The 21,594-nt window shown below is 41.8% G+C and overlaps 1 protein-coding gene across 20 annotated transcripts in view; it reads left to right on the top strand.

Annotated features, from left to right (window-relative positions):
* LOC115079098 (mucin-2-like) overlaps nucleotides 1-21,594 on the top strand; it is a 221,251-nt gene that overhangs the window by 197,208 nt on the left and 2,449 nt on the right. For all 20 annotated transcript variants that reach the window (XM_029582159.1, XM_029582171.1, XM_029582164.1 and 17 more), the window contains 4 exons: nucleotides 816-914; nucleotides 7,334-7,462; nucleotides 15,096-15,141; nucleotides 15,238-15,346. In XM_029582159.1, coding sequence (XP_029438019.1) covers nucleotides 816-914; nucleotides 7,334-7,462; nucleotides 15,096-15,141; nucleotides 15,238-15,346 — 383 coding nt within the window. The remainder of the gene's footprint in view (nucleotides 1-815; nucleotides 915-7,333; nucleotides 7,463-15,095; nucleotides 15,142-15,237; nucleotides 15,347-21,594) is intronic.

Below are 21,594 nucleotides of genomic sequence, written 5' to 3' on the forward strand. Positions count from 1 at the left end.
AGACTTTACTAGAAGTGGAGTTGCAAGTTTATTCTACCTATCTGCTGTTTATTATTTATTGACTTTGATGAAGAAAAGTAATCTAAGCTGTAAATATTATCTAGTCGTCTAACCAAACTATCAGTAAAGAAGTTGGAAACCAAAGATCCTCTGCTGTATGTTTACTGGATGCTAAGATTGTATAATTATTGATACTGAGACCTATGGATGGAAACGGGGCTTAATTGCAAAGAAGCAGAGTATAAGAGCTATTGTTCATCCCCCACATATTGGAACTCTTGGACTCAAATGAAAGCTATTTGGCAGGGAGAAAGAATTGTATAAAGACTGAGAGGAATTGTGCAGAAAGGGTCTGTCTCTACTTTTCTTTCTATGTTCTCCTGGGTGCCAAGTAAAGGATTCAATCCATCCAGGGGATACATTATGGCCTCCTTGCGTTTTTATATGTTACTCTGAAAAAGGTCAGATTTAACTTTTGAGTGGGGGTTTCCTTGCACAGTTTTGAAGTAAGATGTCTATTGCCTGACTTTCATGTTACGCAAATTCAGGAAGGGGAAACAATTCCATAGGAAAAAATATGTGTAAGCAAAAACTTGTGCAAACATTTGCTATGGGTCTTTTGCCCAAAAGTTCAACATTTAAGAATGGGGCTAAAGTCCCATTGCTCTTTTGGTAGAAGTTTTTCACTTGCAAAATGTTTTTCCATCCAGAAGTTGTGCAAATGTAATTCTTGGCAAAACTGGCACTACAATATTCCAAAAATAAGATCATAAGTGCTGCTGGCACTGACTCGTTATTTTCACTCTCTCTTACAGGGCTATATGTACGTAACAAAACCGGGAGAATGTTGCGGCGAATGTGTCCAGCAGTCGTGCATTGTACAAACAGATGAGGGCACCGTTCATGTTCTCCAGGTAAGTATAAAATACTAAAAGAATGATATTAAGAAGGAACCGAATCGGAGCAGTGCCCTGGGAGAGGACCAGTAGATCACAATGGGCCTATGCACCAAAGTGCAGCAACCCTTCCCAGTTCTTGTGCATGCTATAATGGGCTTTAGCACCTGACACACCAAGAACAATTTAAAGGGAGTCATTTTCAAAAGGATTTTGTATGTGTAAAATTAGTGTATATCGTAGCAATTTTCAAAAGCCCATTTATGCACTTTTAAGTGCATTTATGTGTGTAAACCCCAGTTTTAGGCTCATAAATCCTTTTGAAAAGTACCCTAATGTACTTTTTTAGTGCTTTACATTTAGCTTATGTTTTAGGGCTCCTGCATACTGCAAAATCACCAATCCAGTACACTAGTAGTTTACTACAGAGGGGATACCATATCCTCAAACTTACCAGAAGTACCTACACAAAATCCAACATCCACCACCCCATTCCCTTTCCCATCTACCAGATGAACCAAAATATTCTCTCACCCCTGATCCCTCCTTCAACCCATCTAAAGATCCCCTACTCCACGATCTTCCTTCCCATCCACTGAATCTACTAAAAAACAAAAACTCTCCACTACTGATCCTCTTCTTGCATCTGCTGAACCAAAAGATCCCCCATCCCTGATCCCCTCACCGATGAGCCAATGGAAAAAAAGAACAATTCATCTCCATATCCCATCTCTTGCACTCCACCTCCAATCACCTTCCCTTCCTGCCAGGACCTCCCTCCCCCCACAAAGGTATATAATACTGTCGACAGGAGAATACAGCTTTAACTTTGGCCCTCCCTACTGGGACCTTACATTCTAGAACCCCCAGACAATACGGCCAGCGCATTGCTGGACATCAGACTGGTTGGGGTGTGCATAGACAAATATTTAATGTATGGTTTTGTTTTGCATGGGTTTGCTTATCAAATATCCTTTTTGGTGCTTTTTTTTTTCTTTGAAATACTATTTGCAATTCTGTGCCGAAAATAAGAAGATGCTGCTCGACATATCATCACGTTTCGAGGTACTGCTTCTCTGCTTTAGGGGCTCATTTATCCTTCACCACCAGCCAGTCACGAAGCATAAGAGCACAAACAGACACTTTTAAATCAATTGTTCCTCCAATCACATTTCTCTTTCAGTATGCATTTTACATTCTGATTGGATTACATTTGGCCAAAAATTCTATTAATTCAAAATAAAACATTCCATCTTATCTCAGCGTTTAATCCAAGGGGCAGTATTGAATGCATGTACAAAATCCACTCCTGCTCATATTGACTTATCACTCCCTCCCCAAACCATCTTGATTTGATCAAGAATTGTCCATTTAATATCTTGAGTAAAAATACCTGTGGGATAGACCAAATATTGTGATATATATTTGACCATTTAATATCTTGACATACATGTCCATACTGGATAAAATGACCAACCATAGGGCTTCTTGATTTTGTGTGCTATTACAACTTTTATGTTCTACCAACCTAGTTTTTGACCATACATTTAGTTTTGTCAATGTAACTTCAGTTTATTTATTTGATTTATATTCTGCCTTTAGCCACTTCAAAGCAGAAGATATTCAAGCACTGTATGTATTTCCCTGTCCCCAAAAGGCTCAAAATCTAAGGGAGAGATTTACTATACTGCTATATTTTATTGCAGGAAGGGCAAAATATTGCTGGGGAGGGGGGCATTCCAGCGATACTGGGCCTCTCCCCAGGAAAATATTGCAGCTGTTCCCCATATAATTTTTTATTGTGAAAAAAAAGATGACAAAATTATTGCAGAGAAAAATGAGCGATGGTGGCCAACTTCGCCTGGGACTGTCATCATGTTAAAAGGCCATGTGGCCCAAAAATAAATCATGCCAAAATCCCCCTGGAGGCCTGGCAAGACCCCCGCCCATCCCTGTTGAGGCGGCACCACAGTAAAAAAAAAAACCCTAAAATTTTCAATGCTGCGTGATGACGTCCTGCCCCTTCCCAAACCCCACCCCTTTAAATAAAAAGTCCCTATGGGTTCTCAACACCCTTCCATCCAGCATCCTGTCCCCCTCCCCCCACATTAGAAGTTGTTCCTTGTGGCTAATGGCCCCCCAACCCCCATGTTCTTGAAATAAGTCCTGGTGTCTAGTGGCCCGACCACTCTAGCTCACTCCCCAGACCCCCTCCCCATACTTTGTCCAGGTTTCTAGAGGGACAGAAGTACCCCCTAGGCTCTGGACCAGTCTATGCCACCCTTCAAAATAGCATGCTATGTTATTTTATTAGCCTAGGATTCTATGCATTAGCTACTTTGCATGCATTTGTACAATTTATGCATGGAAATCACATGCAAAGCAGCTTTGTAATAAGGGCAAGTTTTGGGCCAAAAAACATGCAAAATTAACATGGGCAGAAAATGACAGTTCTGGGTGGGGGAGGGGGGGAGGAATTCTGCGCTACTGCGGAGCACAAAATTTGCGCAGAATTCCCCCCCCCCCTTCGCCCAAAGCGGCCATTTTCTGCCCAGAATTTGGTGAAGACGGAGAAGGCGCTGGCATTCTGCGAGCAGAGCTCATCCCACTCACGGCGAAGATGAAAGCCCTGGCTTGCCGTGAGCAGAGCTTGTCCTGCTCGCAGCTCGCAGAGAAAATGAAGGCCCCAGCAAAGATGGAGCAAGCCCCGGTGAGAGTGTCTGTAGAGGTGTGTGTGTTTGTAAGACTGCAAGCCTGGGAGTGCTGAGAGAGAGCGTGTGTGAGGGTGCGTGGGTGCCAGAGAGAGGGAGACTATGTGAGGAAATTGTGAACGAGTTTGTATATATATGACAAATTGGGAGCTGGTGTGTGTGAAAAATGGATTGTGTGTTTGTGAGGATGCTTGTTTGTGAGAGAGGGAGCCTGTGTGAAGGAGTGTGTGAGAGAGAGACATAGGTAGCCTGTGAGAGGGTATATGCTTGAGAGAGAAAGGGAGCCTGCGGAGGTGTGTATGCAAGAGAGTGAGGGATCTGTATGAGGAAATGTGTGTGCAAGAGAAAGGGACCCTGTATAAGGGGCTGTATGGAGTAGAGGAGTAGCCTAGTGGTTAGAGCAGCAAGCTAGGAACCAAGAGACCAGTGTTCAAGTCCCACTGTTGCTCCTTGTGACCTTGGGCAAGTCACTTACCTTCCATTGCCTCAGGTACAAACTTAGGCCTGGATTTTCTGCTCCTCCTCTCCTCCCGAGTATACATATTCATGTTCTTCAACCTCTCCTCATAAGTTATTTGATGGAAACCATCCACCATTTTGGTCGCAGACCACATGCCTCAGCATGACCATTTGACAGGCTGTTGGATACTTTTGTCCCTGTGTAATGAAAGTGCTCAATTTGCATAAAGAGCCCTATGATAGGCTTCTTTTTTGCATGCGATAACTTTTACTGTGAAATCATTGCTCCATTAATTTTGCTTGCCCTTTAAATTCCCCCATATCAGAACATAACTTTCTCATATGAAGGAATTGTCTTACTGGCAAATTTTTCTTAAATTGTGTTGAATGAAAACTCTAATATAAATTATTCCTTTCATTAGTTTTTGATAATTATTAATTATCAAATAATTAAATATCAATTATTAAAAATCAATATAATTATTATATTTTCCCATTCAATTGAAATGTCTAAAAAATATTATCTCGTCAATGATGAAATTCTAACAGCACTGCCTCACTCCCCTTCCATATGATGAATATATTATCAATGTACCTTTTCCAGCAGCTCAAATTAGCCTTCTGTACACTATTATAAATATATTGCTCTTCAGAATGCATCACATAAATATTTGCCAGATCTGGGGCCATTGACACCCCCATGGCTGTACCGTGAATCTGCCAACAATATTCTCCCTGGACCACAAAATATTTTTGATATCGTGCTAAATGGGCAATCTCTATTATGAACTCTGTAGGAGGGCTTTTGTATCAACACATTCACAATTATGTGCAACATTTTTTCTTGAGGTATAACTGTATATAATGACTCAATATCCAATGCTACTAATTTGTATCAATTCTGCATCCTTGCAACATATTAAGCATATGATTGCTGCTCTTAACATTGCCAACCAAACAAATGGCTTCAACAAACAATCCACCAAGATTGACAATGGTTTGAGGACCAAACCCTATGCTGTCACTATTGGTCGTCACGTTGGATCCTTCAATGATTTGTGAACGTTTGGTACAATACTGGCCCTCTTCTTTGTTCATTTATCAGGAAATCTTTCTTTTTTCGTTAAATAACCACTTTCAAACCCTCTCATTACTGTTTGCTTTACCTGTTGTAAGATACTGTCAGTGGGGTCCCCTGGTGATAATATTTTCTTACCCATATCCATTAGCTTTTTATCTGAAACATGAATCACTGCAGAGTTTCCCTCTAAATAGCAAGCTCATATTGCTCATTCTCACTGGATCACAGATGTTCATGTTCTATGGAACCTGTAAATAGGAATGGACCCATGGTCTCTTCCATCCCACATTGAAATTACAACTGCCTTTGCATCGCCCCCGATTTGGCCTGGTTTCTCGTTTCTGTAGTCCTAAAAAAATCTTTACTTGGTGCTTCCTCATCACTGCCTTACAAGCTATCAGATTATAAATCAAATTTCACTATTTTAGTGCAAATATACTTGTTGGGCAAAGGATAAATGGATCCTTTCCTTTAATCTAATCAGCTTCATCATGCTGAAACTTATTTACCTTGACCACTTTCAATTCAGTTTTAAAACATTTAGCGGTTTTCTTAAGTCACTTATGCTTGTATCAAAGATCTCTACCTAAGTATCTGTTCAATTTGCTCTTTCATCTCCCCTACCATCTTCTTTGCTTTTTCAAAAATTAGCAACATAAGGACGGGATTGATAGATTGAAACAGTTAAATCAGCATGGACAAGCGTAAATTTTCCGTATGCATTCAGAACAGCCTCTTGGATTAAACGCTGAGATAGAATGTTTGTCTAAATGTAATCCAATAAGAATGTGAAACGTATACCAAAAGAGAAATGTGATTGGAAGAAAAATCGATTTAAAAGTATCCATTTGTGCTTTTATAGTTTATCTTATCCAACGAAGGTCTTACAAAGTGTGACTGGCTGGTGGTGAAAGATAAATTAGCCCTGAAGCAGAGAAGCAGTACCTCAAAGCATGATATCATGTCAGAATATATAAAAAAGGAAAGTATCCATTTTTTAGATTTTATATGAATTTTTAAGAAAAGAAAAACATGTAAAAGAACCGTTAGGACCTATGATTATATAAATTTCAACTTAAATGAGGCAAAGAAATCACATGCCTTATGCTAAATATTATTATGTTTCTTATTCTCAAAATTTTTCAAGAAAGATTTTAAATAGCCAAGGGAGATAAACTTCTAAATTAGAATAAATATACAAAAACACTTTATTCATCTAAATCCAATCTTACAGAATTACTTCAAAGTACATAACTTAAAATACCCAAACATCAGTAATCATATAAAATATCAAAAGTTAATCAACTAGAGCCCACAACAAACATACAAACCAAAGACAGACATAGAAATAAAAAACACTTAAAAAACTTGCTTCTGCAAATACATAACACTGAATGATCTCTTTGGAACTTTGCATTTGTAATTCAAAGTTTTTCATTATGACTCATTCATCATGATGACTAGTTAGTTGGGTGTTTTGAATGATATGATACTAAAAACTTTTTTTTTCTTATGATGTATTTGCAGAAACAAGCTTTTGTTTTAAGTGTTTTTTGTTTGTATATCTGTGTTTGGTTTGTATGTTTGTTGTGGGCCCTAGATGATTGACTTTTGACATTTTATATGTTTATATGCTGATATTTGCTGATATTTGGGTGGTTTGGGTAATGAACTTTGAAGTAATTTTATAAGACTGGATTTAGATGAATAATGTATTTTTGTATACTCTAATTTAGATGTGTATCTCCCTTGGCTATTTGATATATTTGGATGCATGTTTGAAACCAAAAATCTTTTCTTCTTGAAGAAAGATTTTAAACCACTAAATGAAAGGAAAAGAGATAAAAGTAATTAAACGGTTTGGATACTATTTGTGGTATTTATGCAAAGTTTGCATTCTATCGGAACTCTATTGAGATTACTAATTTTAGCAATTTACATAGGACACAAAGACTATGCTTGGTGTGCTTCTCATACTGCTCATAAGCTATGCATATAATTAATCTACTAGTAAACTAATGATTAATGCCCACACTAACAAATGTGCACTAATTTTTAGCGCACCTATTTTAATATGGCTTCATTAGTTTCAGTTAACTCCAATAATTATACTTTAAAAACATAAGGTTAAAGAAGAAAATGTAAACATCTAGAATTTTGCAAACCCTTTTAATTTGCAATTTCAGCCTGGAGAAACTTGGTACCCTGCTACTACAAACTGTACCTATTATAGATGTGATAAAGTTGGAACTCAATTTATCACAGTTGAGATCAAGAAAACCTGCCCTGTCATTGAACCCAAAGACTGCGAGTCGGTATGTTATTTTTTTTTTAATTTTCCTGTAGGGGGTAGGGTAGACAGGGGATAAAAGAACATGAAATCACGTAATCTAATGATCGAATCTAGAGAGACTTGTTGACTCAGAGCTCAGGCCCTGTCTGGCACTCTCCAAAATATTCCCCATCAAAGGAGCTGAACCTAAAGGAAAGCTGGCCATCACTTGAGAATGTTGAGCATGGCTTCTTCTTTCCTCCAGTATTTCCTTTCTCAGTGCTTTTAGAAAATACAGTTTTTAAATGGATCATTGCGGAGTCTCTATCTACTAAATATGAGGGCAATTTTTATACTTCGCCTGATGCTCGCAGAGCCGTAGGTTCTTTGTACTCATGGGACTGTGATCTCATTTCAAAGGACACTCCCTGCACACTTTCCTTCAGAAAGTGTTTGTGGTGCACACACTGCTGGTTTATCCATGTAAAGGTTTTTTTTTAATATTGCCCCCATATTACTAGGAGTGCTATCGGGGATGGTAACATTGAAACAGGTGCGCACGTTTGCCGGCTTGCACCCAGGGTCGTCGCCATTTTATAACATATGCGTGTATACGTGCGCGTGTTCTAAAACAGGCAAGCATGTGCACATGCGCGCACAATTTTAAATGGGCACACACCTATCGGTCCAATTTTAAAATGCGAGCACGCGTAAAAACCTGGGATTACATGCGTGGTTGGGCCCTGCACGCTGCGCGCATCTTTGGAAGGGCCCAGCCACATGTGTAACCCCCTTTACGCGTCGAAGTGCTGGGCCTCTAGAAAGGGGCGGGTTGGGGAGCATGGTCTGCGTGGGGAGGGTGGGGGCGGGCTGGGACAGCACCATCCGATGCTGTCCTGGGGAAGCGCGTGCCGGCCGAAGATTACTTCTGCTCTGGAGGAGCAGTAAGTAGCAAAGTAAAAAATTTGGGGACAGTTAGGGTAGGTTTAGGGGGCGAGGAGGAGAGAAGGAGAGGGGAAGAGGGAGAAAGGATAGAATTAGGGGTAGGAAAGTTCCCTCCCCGTCCGCTCCTTAATTGGAGCGGACTGGGAGGGAACCGGGGGAGGCCCGATTGTGTCGCCACATGTATTTTTCTAAAATTCTTCCCCCTCGTGCATGGAGAGGCCACCTGCCCACACATGCATGTGGACCTGAAAATATGGCGCGCAGGACCCGTATTTTATAACATGCACACGCCAATACGCACATGTTTTAAAATCGGCATGTCCATGTGCACATGCCGGGAACTGCGCGCGCATGGATGCTTGCGGGTCTTAAAACTGACCCCTTAGTGCGCAAATTCCGCTTTCACAACATAAGTGGGGGGATTTTAAAAGGGGCGCATGTCCACATCAATGCCAGTTTCACGCGTTCATTCCCAGTTCCTCCAGGCAAGAGATATAGGACTTCCACACGCCCCTCGTTTAAATAGCCTCCCTTTCCCCCTTTCCCCCTGTTAACCCTGACTCTTAAAAACCCCGCTTATCTGTGTAATTTGTTTTATTACTCACTTGCCATCCATAGCATATATGGCAAGGGACTCGGTGCATGCATAAAGGTAGATTTCCAAAGACACGCCAACTTTATAACATGAGAAAATGGGTCTTTAATCTTGTTTCAAGCATAATCAAGCTTACTCCATACAGCAGTGGTTCTGCCCGGTCTTCAGAGACTGCCTAGCCAGTTAGGTTTCAGGAGATCCACAATAAATATATATGAGATATATTTACATACAAATGAGGCAGTGCATGCAAATATATGCATGCCGGGATCTGTCAATAGGCACACTAGGCCTGTGTCTGTTTCACCAAAAATTGGGGGGGGGGGGGGGGGGGGGGACGACACAGAAGGCTGACTGAAGATTTACTGCCTTCCAGCTATGCTGGATCTTACTCAGCGAGAATAGCCCTCTGCTTCCGGATCCAGTGCCTCCCTTCCCAGGCAGCCTGCAGGGAACAAACTGGGAGGGGGGTGAGCCTAGATACAGAGAGCAAAGGGGGATCCTTTTGGTAAGATTAGGAGGGGCTGAATGTGGATCATCAAGGTGAGGCTTCGGAATGAGAGTAGAACAGATGGGAGGAAGGGGGCAGTGTTTGTGGGTGAGAGAGAAGGGATTGGTGCTGGTGTGTGTGCCAGACTGAGAGGATAGAAAGGAGTTGTAAGGGGGAGCAGGAACAGTAGGGATTCCTCCCTCCTCTCCTTTCCCCCTCCCCCACCCACTGCAATTCAAGTTCTCTCTCCCTTGATCTCAGATTCTGCCCCCCAGATCCTGGAACCTCTGTTCCTTACTCTCCCTTCTCTCCAGATCCTGCTCCCCCCCCCCCCCAACATTCTTTCCCCATCCCAGAATCTCCATCCTTCTCCCTCTTTTCCTCCCATCTCAGATTCCTGATTTCTTCCCTTTCCTCTAACGTTCCCCATATCCCATTCTCCCCAACACGTCCTTTCTTCCACTCCTGTCCTCCCCCATCCCCAGTCCTCTTTCCTGCTCATACTCCTTCCTTCTATCCCCAGTCCTTTCACCTTCTCCTCACCCCATTCCTAGTTCTCCTCCTTTCTTCTCCCCATTCCTGGTCCTCTCACTCTCTCCTTCTTTTTTGCCCATCCCTGAGATCTCATCCCTGCGCTGATACTTAAGCTCCCTTTTCCTCACTCAATAAAAAAATAAATTATACAGATACAAGCAAGATTGGAACTATTACTTAATTTTTATAATATGAAACGTGGAAATGTTTGTCAATATGCTTCAGATTTTGCCACAGGATCTATGCCTGGGATGCCACAGCAAACTGTAGGATTGTGCCCAATACCTCCTGCTCCCTGTTGTCTGACGTTACCTGGGAGGTGGAGGGTGGAAGGGGGGGAGGGTGCAATAGCAGTAACAATGCCTAGGGGTGGCAAACTCCTAAATCTGTCTCTGAATATATGACATGCATATTCGTTGTGGATACTCTGAAGACCTGATAGGCCAGGATATCCTTCAGGCCTGGGTTAACCATTGTCCTAGAGGGGTATAAGGTCAAAGAAGACCTGAGACTAAGAAGAAGCCTACTTGATGAAAAGAGTGCAGATCTAAAGAGGAGAAGAAGAGAGAGATAAGATTAGACAGAGGCGAGAAACCATGGATAACTTTGTAAGAAAGAAAAAGGAACTTAAACTGGCAGCAGAATTTAATCAGCTGCAAAAGCAAGTTCATGAGGAAAGGTGTGGCATGAGAATTGTGGGCCAACATTATTGTGCATTTGTATATTAATTTGATGTGATGATTCTTTTGTTTTAGTTTTTGTATACCTTTTTTATTATATTGCTATGGTATGTTCTGTGTGTTTTTAATTGCCTTTTGCTCAGTAGGGTTATTTTATTTATTAATGCTGGACTTCAGTCTTTTTGTTGTGAGACCCACCTTTTTCAGCCATATTTTATTTGTTTGATTGGCCTCCTTTTATGAGTGTGTTGTTTGCATAGTCATCACCATCCTTAATTATAGGGCAATCTTAGTTTTGCTTGAACTGTGTATTTTGGCAATGTAAGTTTAAGGTATTTTAAAATACTGGCTTTTACTGGTTTCTTTATGTGATATTAGCCATTTCTTATTGTTGTCCTTGCTTCATACTAAACCCCGTATTCTGAGTGTGCGAAGTATGCAGGTGTCATTACAGTTTTGCTGGGCTTTCTTTGGAGATTGGGTGATAATTTGCTCTTATGTTAGATTGGTGTTTCTATTTTTTTTTTTGTTTTTATATTTGATGATGGATCAAGATCAGCAGTTGATTTCAGCCACCATGGGTAGATGGTATTATGGAGGCCTTTGAATAAAATTAAATGAAGAAATTGGGGTAAGAATCAGTATATAATGCCATTAAACAAAGGTTGTAGGGTTATTCGAATTCCTATATTACAAATTCAGTCTGCAAGAAGGGGGTGTATGTACAGGAGTTATTAGAAACATCTGTCCCCGATATTTTTTTAGTTGCAGAGACTTGGCATACAGATGCTGATTTGATTTTATTAAATCAAATGACTATTAGCTGCTATACATATTTAGGTTAAGGCAGCTAGTATACCTGGGTTTAAAAAAGGGTTGGATAAGTTCCTGGAGGAGATGTCCATTAATAAATAAGGAATAGCCACTGATTGTTGCCAGCATTAGTAGCATGGTATTTATTTAATGTTTGGGTATTTGCCAGCTACTTATGACTTGGATTGGTCACTGTTGGAGACAGGATACTAGGCTTGATGGATCCTTGGTCTGACCCAGAATGGCATATCTTATGTTCTTAGGCAAATCAATGATAGGTCGAGCTGGTGGTCGTATTTTGCATTTTTGAATAAGAAGGTCAAATTTGAACAGCTGTTGATATGCTTTCTTCCAGGGTTTGTTTAGTTTTGTAACTTACTGATCAGATGTTTTGTTTAATTTATCGCCTGCCAAATGTTTTAAAGGCAAAGGCTATGCAATTATTAATTTTTCTTCTGCCTTGCAAATTATCTATGCCAATCTGTTCATGCTAAGTGACTAATTTTTATCTGCTTGACCCAAGATTGAACTATGTTAGGGTTTTTTTGACACTATGTTGGTTTTAGAATTTGAACAAATGATTCATAGAACTACTCATGTTAAGGGCCAGATATTGGGTTTATTGTTTCAACAAGAATTTGGTGAGCAGGTGACTAATTTGAGTATTATGCCAGTACTATAGTTGGAACATCATCTGATCACTTTTAAACTTTAAGGAAAGGTTGATATTCCGTAGAAAATTATTAGAACTAAAGTTATTCACCCTATATGTGAGGCAGCTATGCTGGTAGAATATAAGGAGTGGCATCAGTGTGAACCCTTACTGCTACGATGTAGTTGACACTGCCTTATGGACAAGCCCACAAAGTCTTCACCAACAGCTGGAGATCATGCTTTGAAGTAGGCCAGGCTGGAACTTCACTTGTACCAGCCGCCTCCCCCACAGGTTGATCTAAGACAGAGTCCAGAAACAGGCCTAGAGTCAGAGCAGGCAGCAGACAGGGCATAGTCAGGATTCAAGGCAAGGTCAGTTCCCCGCAGCAAACAAGGGATGGTTGAGTCCAAAGCTTAAGTAGGAACCGGACAGACAGGCCCAAGAAAGATAAGAACATATGAAAATGCTATGCTGGGTCAGACCAAGGGTCCATCAAGCCCAGCATTCTGTTTCCAACAGAGGCCAAACCAGGCTACAAGAACCTGAAAAGTACCCAAACATTAAGAAGATCCCATACTACTGATGTCGGTAATAGCAGAGGCCATTCCCTAAGTCAACTTGATTAATAGCAGTTAATGCACTTCTTCTCCAAGAACTTATCCAAAACTTTTTTAAACCCAGCTACACTAACCACATCCTGTGGCAACACATTCCAGAACTCAATTGTGTGTTGAGTGAAAAACAAATTTTCTCTGATTAGTCTTAAATGTGCTACTTGCCAACTTCCTTATATTATCCAAAAGTGTAAATAACCAATTCACATCTACTCATTCAAGACATCTCATGATTTTAAAGACCTCTATCATATCCCCCTTCAGCTGTCTCTTCTCTAGGCTGAACAGCTCTAATCTCTTCAGCCTTTCCTCATAGGGGAGCTGTTCCATCCCCTTTATCATTTCGGTCACCCTTCTCTGTACCTTCTCCAGTGTAACTATATATTTTTTGAGATGTGGTGACCAGAACTGTACAAGACAGGACAAGATGGATGGCAAGGCAAATCGAGACTCCTTGTACAGACAAGTCAGAAAGACAAGGTGAGGAAACAAAGATAGGGCAAAAGCAAGAACAAGACAAGACATGGTGAGGCAAAGCTGGATGAGATTGGACAAGGCAAGGCTAGATGAGGTAAGGCCAGAAGGCTAGATGAGGCAAAGCTTCACTAAGCAAAATGAACTGCACAGGCAAGAGGCCCATTGCTGAGGCATGTCCATCACCATGCAGATTGGTTCATATTGTTTCTCTGTGCTACCTAAAGCGGTCAACCCTATCATTCTCAGGTTACTATGGCTCAGACTTAACCAGCCTTCTATTGACTGGCCTGCATTGCAGATTATTCATTGGGGCCCATCTTGCCAAGACCATTGTGATGCTCTGGTTAAAGTAGTTCAGACTACCTTGCCTGAACTGCTGGGTCTGCTGCTCCAGTACACATCACTTACCGACCTATGCTATAAACAACAACCAAGCACTCTGTGCTTGGCAGCTCTGCTGACCACTCAAATTCCCTGAAGCACTTTGTTGTAGAGGTAGATGCCACTGCCATGGAGGCAGGGGCTGTCCTCATTCAATACGGCAACTCAGGGCCTCTCACGTCATGCTTTCCTTTCTCCGAAATAGGAAAAAACATAAGCTTTGTCAAGTTAAGTGTAAAACTTGATAAGACAGGCTAAGAGAGAATTTGAAATGAAGTTGGCCGTAGAAGCAAAAACTCATAATAAAAATGTTTTAAAATATATCCAAGAGAGTCAGTTGGACCGTTAGATGACCAAGGGGGTTAAAGGAGCTCATAGGGAAGATAAGGCCATTGCAGAAAGGCTAAACAAATTTTTTGCTTCTATGTTTAATAATGAGAATGTTGGGGAGATACCGGTTCCAGAGATGGTTTTCAAGGGTGATGAGTCAGATGAACTGAACCAAATCACTGTGAAGCTGAGAAATGTAATAGGCCAGATTGACAAACTAAAGAGTAGCAAATCACCTGGACCGGATGGTATGCACCCCAGGATTCTGAAGGAACTCAAAAATGAAATTTCAGATTTAGTAGCTAAAATTTGTAACCTATCATTAAAATCATCCATTGCATCTGAAGACTGGAGCGTGGCCAATGTAACCCCAATATTTAAAAAGGGCTCCAGGGGTGATCCGGGAAACTAAAGACCAGTGAGCCTGACCAGTGCCATGAAAAATAGTGAAACTATTCTAAAGATCAAAATCACAGAGCATATAGAAAGAAATGGTTTCATGGAACACAGCATGGATTTACAAATTTGCCACATAACTGCTGCAGGATCTTGAAAAATCTGTTTCAGTAAACTGAGGGCTCTGACAAAGAGAGCCTTATGGTTGTTAGTTTATTTTTATTCTCTCTTTCTGAGTCAAAATAGCACCCAAAAACATTCCAAATGAATGTAACTAATAGGAACCACTATTTATGTTTATACAATAAACTATGGACGTAATGTCTGAGCAGGTAGTAGCAACTGCTCTTTTTCAGGGATACTTTTATTTGGAAGTAATTAACATGATTTTAGTTTTCCTCCTCAGTTTCCTTTCTGTCTAGTTTTTCTTTCCTTTGTTTAGTTTTGTTGTCTTCTCTAGCTCTACTTCATTCCAACTTTATTCATGTCTCCTCTCTTTCACCCTGTTGTTTTGCCTGTTCGCTCCTTTTTCTAACCCCTCCTTCGGTTCTGTTTTTTTCCCTGCTCCATTTCCAGCAAGGCTTCAACTAACCAATAATCAGATTCCTGGGGTGTTGGTACAGCAAGCTTGGAACATTGGTTTATTCTGACGTTAGACTTGCCCAGCATCTGATTGCATCAGATTTCTAAACAACATATGCATAATTTAGTGCTTTCCTATGTTAGCTGTAATTAACTTAATTTTAACCTTATTTTCCTTAATTAGGGTATAATACAGAAGACTCCTGATGGATGTTGCAAAACATGTAAAGGTATGTAAAGCTTTCTCAGTACTGGAAACAGAAATACATTTTTAACATATATAGGCATATTTGAATGCATTTCATAACATGTTTTTCTTATACAAGCACCAAGATCCTGTGGGGTTCGAAGCGAATCACGTCTCATAAAAATTGACGCCTGTGAGAATACTGCAAATTTTACATACTGTGAAGGAGTCTGCAGAAGCTCTTCCATGTAAGTGGCAAAAGTTTGATTGTGTTGTATTTCTGAAAAAGGAGTGTAGAGTATGCCATTTCTACAGTTTAATAAGCGGAGTATTGTTATTTCTTTTGGATGCAAGACTCCTAATCTCTTAAAAACATAGGGGCAGATTTTCAAAGAATTATGCGCATAGGCTCGGCGGCGCGCGCAAGCCCGGGGACACACGTATGTCCCGGGGCTTGCAAAAAGGGGCAGGGCGTGGGCGGTCTGGGGTGGTCCGGGGGGCGTGGCGTGGCCTGAGCCTCCAGGCACAGCGGCCATTTGCCGCTGTGCCTGGAGGATCGCGGGCCGGCCGTTGGCCAGCCCACGTAACTTCTTCAACAAAGGTAAGGGGGTGGTTCTAGGTAGGGCTGGGGGGCGGGTTAGGTAGGGAAGGGAGAGGAAGGAGCGGGGGGGGGGGGGGGGTTGCGGAAGGAAAGTTCCCTCTGAGGCCGCTCCGATTTCGGAGCAGCCTTGGAGGGAACGGAAGCAGGCTGCGCGGCTCGGCACGCGCAAGTTGCACAATTGTGCACCCCCTTGCGCGCGCCGATCCTGGATTTTATAACCTGCGCGCGGCTGCGCGTGCATGTTATAAAATCGGGCATAGATTTGTTCGCACCGGGTTGAGCGAACAAATCTGCGCCCGCACGCAGGTTTTAAAATCTGCCCCATAGTGTCTGATGCATGTTTAGAAGCCAAGCGCCAGTCTCTGTGGGTTCCAAATATAAAAATGGTCAAGCAGATAAAGGAGTGGGCCTGACACAAAGGCAGGGGCTGTATTCTAAAGCTAGAGACCGAAAGCACCACAAAACACTTTTGCCCTCTGTGATCCTCTGACTACACCGCAGTTTCTTCCATGAATTGACAGATGCCTATCTCGAATCCATCCCTTGGCATAAAGGCGGGTCTTGCTCACAGGTATCTTCAAACAAAAAACTTTTGTTTTCTAGACAGGGTTTTCCAGCGGTCAGATATAAAGAACTGTTAAAATTCACAGGTTCACAGCCTTGATTTAGTAGCAACATCAGCAACAAAGCACTTTTTCTGTAAGGCCCTCTTTTTTTCAGACAGCATCACTGTTTCTTCTTTCCTTCCCTCTAGCAAAAAAACAGGAGGATTAGTCCCCCTTCATATTCAGAACTCATGCAGCTTCTTTGTTGGTCAAGGAATGGATTCCCACCACTTGGTGATCCATGATTCCTCCCAGATGGCTTGACGACACTGCCCAGAAGCTGTGATCTCACTCATTTCTTGCCTCACCTCCCAAAAAGAAATATATTTCCACTCTGAGCTCTTTATACTGTATTAGGGCACACTCCCCCTTAGATGTAACCTGTCAACTCGCCCCCATAAAGTGATACATCATGCCTCATAATAAATCTCTCCAATCAATGTACATTGCAATAGTCCAAATGCAGATGTTAAGTAACTTTCTAAGATGGTAACTTTCAAACTGGTGCACAGGTGCACATTGGTGCGTGTGCATCAGCACGCGCTCAGGGACTTGGCCATTTTATAGCATGTGCGCATTTTATAAAAAAGCCTGCCCGTGCACACATTTGCACCTAATTTTAAGTGGGTGCGCGCATGGGTACGCAAATCTCGCTTCTACTGCGTAAGTCGGGGGATTTTAAAAGGGGGTGCGCCCACGCTATTGCCAGTATTGTCCACCAGTTTCTCCCAATTAACATCTTGGTCCTCCAACCCCCCCCCCCCCCAGTTTGATATCCTACATTCCCCCCAGTTACCCCAGACTCTTCCATTGCTTCCTCAGACTGAAGGAACCTTTTTGTCTGCCTCAGGTTTTCTTGAACTCTGATGCTGTTTTTGCTGCCTCCACCTCCATTGAGAGGATGTTCTGTGCATCTTCTTCCCTTTCTGTGAAGAAATACTTCCTTTCATTTTTCTTGAGTCTATTCCCTTCCAGTCTCATTCAAGATTTTCCTTCTCACGGAAAATGGTTTGCTTCTTGTTCATTTATTTATACTTTTCTCAAATGTTATAAAAGGAAGCTTCTGCTGGGAGACTTAGTCATCAGAAGAATCAATTTGGGAAATCATTTTGATGGGGACACAACAATTAAATGACTTCCAGGATCCTCGGTCAGTAGAAATACCAACCAATTACTGAAGAAACCAGAGATTCTGATATCAATGTTATCCATCTGGGGACCAAGGACCTTGCTAGAATGCTATCCTTGCAGTACAGAAAGATTTCCAAAATCTAGGGAAGAAGATTAGACACATGGCAAAGAATATTGCCTTTTTGGAAGTATTACCTGTTCATGGAAAGGGGAAGGCAAGGATCTTCCATATAGATAAATTTCTGGCTCAAAATATGGTGTAAAGAAAGTGGTTTTGGATACAATGGAGGCTGGGGCCGTGAATGGAGCAGTAAAATGTTTTATGGTAAGGATGATCTATATTTGTCCTTGGCAGGAAAGAGGATGCTAAACGAGAAAATTCAGATCATACATTATCAGGCATTTAAACTAGGGGAAAGCAGGAGGTGGCCAATGAAACTGGCATGTCACCACCAAGCAATACAGGAAGTGGGAGGAGAAAATAAAATCAATCAGCTAAAAAAGCAGAAAAGGTGATTAGGAAGAGCAAGAAACCAATGGAGAAAAGGTGAAAAGTTATGAACACAAATGCTTAGTCTGGGCAATAATATCCCAGATCTGCAGGCCCTAATGGTGGAAGAAGATTTGGACATCATTGCTGTTACAGAGACTTGGTTCACTGAGTCTCATGATTGGGATACGGCCATTCCTGGCTATAACTTATTAAGGAAGGGCAGAAAGGACAGAAAAGGGGGAGGAATATCTCTTTATATATAAAAATACTATCCAAGCATCTGAAATGCAAGGGATGTGGAGTAGCATTATTCATTATGGGTTGTCCTGAAAAAGAAAAGATAGTGTTTCCATTTACATCAGTGTAGCTATAGGCCTCCAATTTGTAGAGAAGAACTGGACAGAGATCTGGTAGAAGACATCTAAAAGATGGGAACAAAGGGAGAAGCGCTGCTCGTTGGAGATTAAATCTGGATTAATGTGGATGGGAGCATCCCTTCTGCAGAATCTATAAGAAAAAGAGAGATAGTGTATGCACTTCAAGGGGCTCTGCTCAACAAATGGCAATGGAACCCACTCAACCTAGTACTCACAAAAGGGAATAATGTCTCTAAGGCCTGGGTAGGTATCCACCTGAGCACTAGTGATAGTCAACTGATTATGGTTTGTTACTGCAAATAAGAAATAGAAACGTTACATGAAGACCCAAGTTTTGAATTTCAAAAATACAGGCTTTGTCAAAATGAGGATGTTCTTGGAGGAAGAACTAGAAGACTGGGAGAAAATGAGTGAGGTAGAGCAACAGTAGGCCAAATTAAAAGGAGCTATTACAAAGGCAACAATTCTATAGTTTAGAAAGGTAAATAAAAAAGTAAGAGAAAAAAAGAAACTGATGTGATTCTCTAAAGAGGTGGCTGAAAAAATAAAGGCAAAAAGAACAGTGGTTCAAGAAGTATAAAGGATGCCAAAAAGGGGAACACAGGGAGGAATACCTGATGAAACTGAGAGAGACGAAGAAAGAAATCAGGAAGCAAAAAGGTCAAGCGGAAGAAAAAATTGCCAAAGAGGTAAAGCAAGGTGACGAAACATTTTTCAGATATATCAGAGAAAGAAGGAAGGCCCAAAGTGGTATAGTGAAATTGAAAGGTGAGCAGAAGCAACGTGTAAAGAGAGACAAAGAAATAACAGAAATATTAAATAAATACTTCAGTTCGGTGTTCACTAAAGATCCTGGAGAAGGACCGTTGCTGGTTGACAAGACTTTAGAAGGAGGAGGGGTAGACGAAATTCCATTTAAAAAAGAGAATGTATGGGGAGAGCTAGGAAAACAAAGTGGACAAGGCTATGGGTCGGATGAGTACATTCCGGCATACTAAGGGATAAACGCGGCGTCGGTTTTTGTGACTTTGCCGTCCGCTGGTAAGGAAAATCGATGCCAGGTCTATCAGCGTTGGTTTTTGTGACGGCCGTCTGCCGGTCAGGAAAATCGACACCGATAAACTCGGCGTGGGTTTTCATGACCGGCGGATGGCCGAGTCACAAAAATCGATCGAGTTCTCATTAGCAAGGAGGCACTAGGGTTGTACAAGTGACCCTAGTGCCTCCTTGCTAACGCAACCCCCTAATTTAAATATTGCCTGGCCTGGGGTGCATTAAGAAAGCGCTAATGGAGGAAGAAGGGAGAGAGAGGAGTGAGTACCTTCTCCTACTCGTGTGAAGATGCGGCCAAGGAACAGCTGAGCCCCGAAAGAAAGATCTTGCCGGCCTGGAAGCTGACAGTCGGAGGCCTAGGAACAGCTGAGTCCCGAAAGATTACCACCTGCCGGCCCGGAAGCTGACGTCACTTAGGAGGTACGGTAGCTGTTAAAACCGCCCCTCCTGCGGCGAATCTTTCGAGGAAGAAGGGAGAGAGAGGAGTGAGTACCTTCTCCTACTCGTGTGAAGTCGCGGCCAAGGAACAGCTGAGCCCCGAAAGAAAGATCTTGCCGGCCTGGAAGCTGACAGTCGGAGGCCTAGGAACAGCTGAGTCCCGAAAGATTACCACCTGCCGGCCCGGAAGCTGACGTCACTTAGTAGGGACGGTAGCTGTTAAAACCGCCCCTCCTGCGGCAAATCTTTCGAGGAAGAAGGGAGAGAGAGGAGTGAGTACCTTCTCCTACTCGTGTGAAGTCGCGGCCAAGGAACAGCTGAGCCCCGAAAGAAAGATCTTGCCGGCCTGGAAGCTGACAGTCAGAGGCCTAGGAACAGCTGAGTCCCGAAAGATTACCACCTGCCGGCCCGGAAGCTGACGTCACTTAGTAGGGACTGTAGCTGTTAAAACCGCCCCTCCTGCGGCGTGCTGCCTAAGCCGCGCGCTCCAAAGGGGCGTGCGCGGCTTGGAAGAATTTTGGGCATTTTCCTGTGAGAACAATTTGAATTTCTTTTCTTCTGGGACGACTACACCTCAACGTATACTGGTATGTCTTAATTTGTTTTTCTTCTCCTCTCTCCCACAACTCCTCCCTATAAGGAGGTGTAAAAGTGACTATCTGAGCACATCTGTTTGAAACCCAAAAATAAGACCTTCTGTATTGGAATATTTACTTTCTACCTATATGCCTCACACAAAAAGAAAGGGGAGATTGAGGGGTGAGGTAGTAAACTCACCAACAATAGACCCGAGACAATTACAGATACCTGGGTTTTTTACAGTACCTGAGCCAAGTATCCCGGAGATCTTAGTCGCTAGGGGGTTGGTAGAGGAGCATATACCACCCCCTTTGACTTTAGATGTAACCTTGAGCCCTGGATCTCCAAAGAAACCTTCCTATCCTGGAGATATTAACATCTTGTCACCAGTAATGGCAACAGAAGCAGAGATACCTGATAAACTGGATTCGTTAGTGACTTCTACACCAGAGTTACATGTAGCTGCTAGCTATATATCATCAAGTAGAGAAAAGGAAGAAGGAACTGTTGTTGATGGGAAAGATGAACAGCTTAGAGCTCTAACTGTGGGTTCAATGATAAAGAAATCAGATTCTATTAGTTTGGAAGGTATATGGTCTATTTTGAAATCAATTGACAGCTCAATTAAAGTTCTTTCACAGGTTACTTTAGAAACTAAACAGCAGACTATGATTAATAATGACATAATAACACGTTTCAATGCTAAGTCGGAGTTACTTGAAAGTAAGATTACCTTGGTAGAGAAAAATCAGGTAAAACTGATTGAGACAGAAATTAGCACTTCTAAAAGATTAGAGGCTGTAGAAAACTCATTAAGGGCTCATAACCTGAGAATAATAAATTTCCCAGTTATTAAAGATATTACACCTTTAAATCTATTTAGGACCTATATGCAGCAAATATTAAAGATTCCCGAAGCCGCATTACCAGTTGTGGTGAAGGCATACTACTTACATCAGGTAACCCAGACAGAGGAGCCAAATTTGGCTTTAAATTTAACAGATTTATTGGAGTCATCATTGGAGTTAGAGATATCCCAAAGGAAACCTTTACTTATTACATTTGCGTTTCTCTCAGAGAGAAATAATATACTCAGGATGTTTTTCAGAAATAGGCAAGCTAAGTTTTATGGTTTTCCCATTTGGGTTTATCCTGATGTGGTTAAACCGACACAACAATGTCGTAAGGAATTTCTTTCAATGAGGGGAGATCTAATAAA

This window comes from Rhinatrema bivittatum, chromosome 17 (genome assembly GCF_901001135.1).
Source record: "Rhinatrema bivittatum chromosome 17, aRhiBiv1.1, whole genome shotgun sequence".
Taxonomy (NCBI): domain Eukaryota; kingdom Metazoa; phylum Chordata; class Amphibia; order Gymnophiona; family Rhinatrematidae; genus Rhinatrema; species Rhinatrema bivittatum.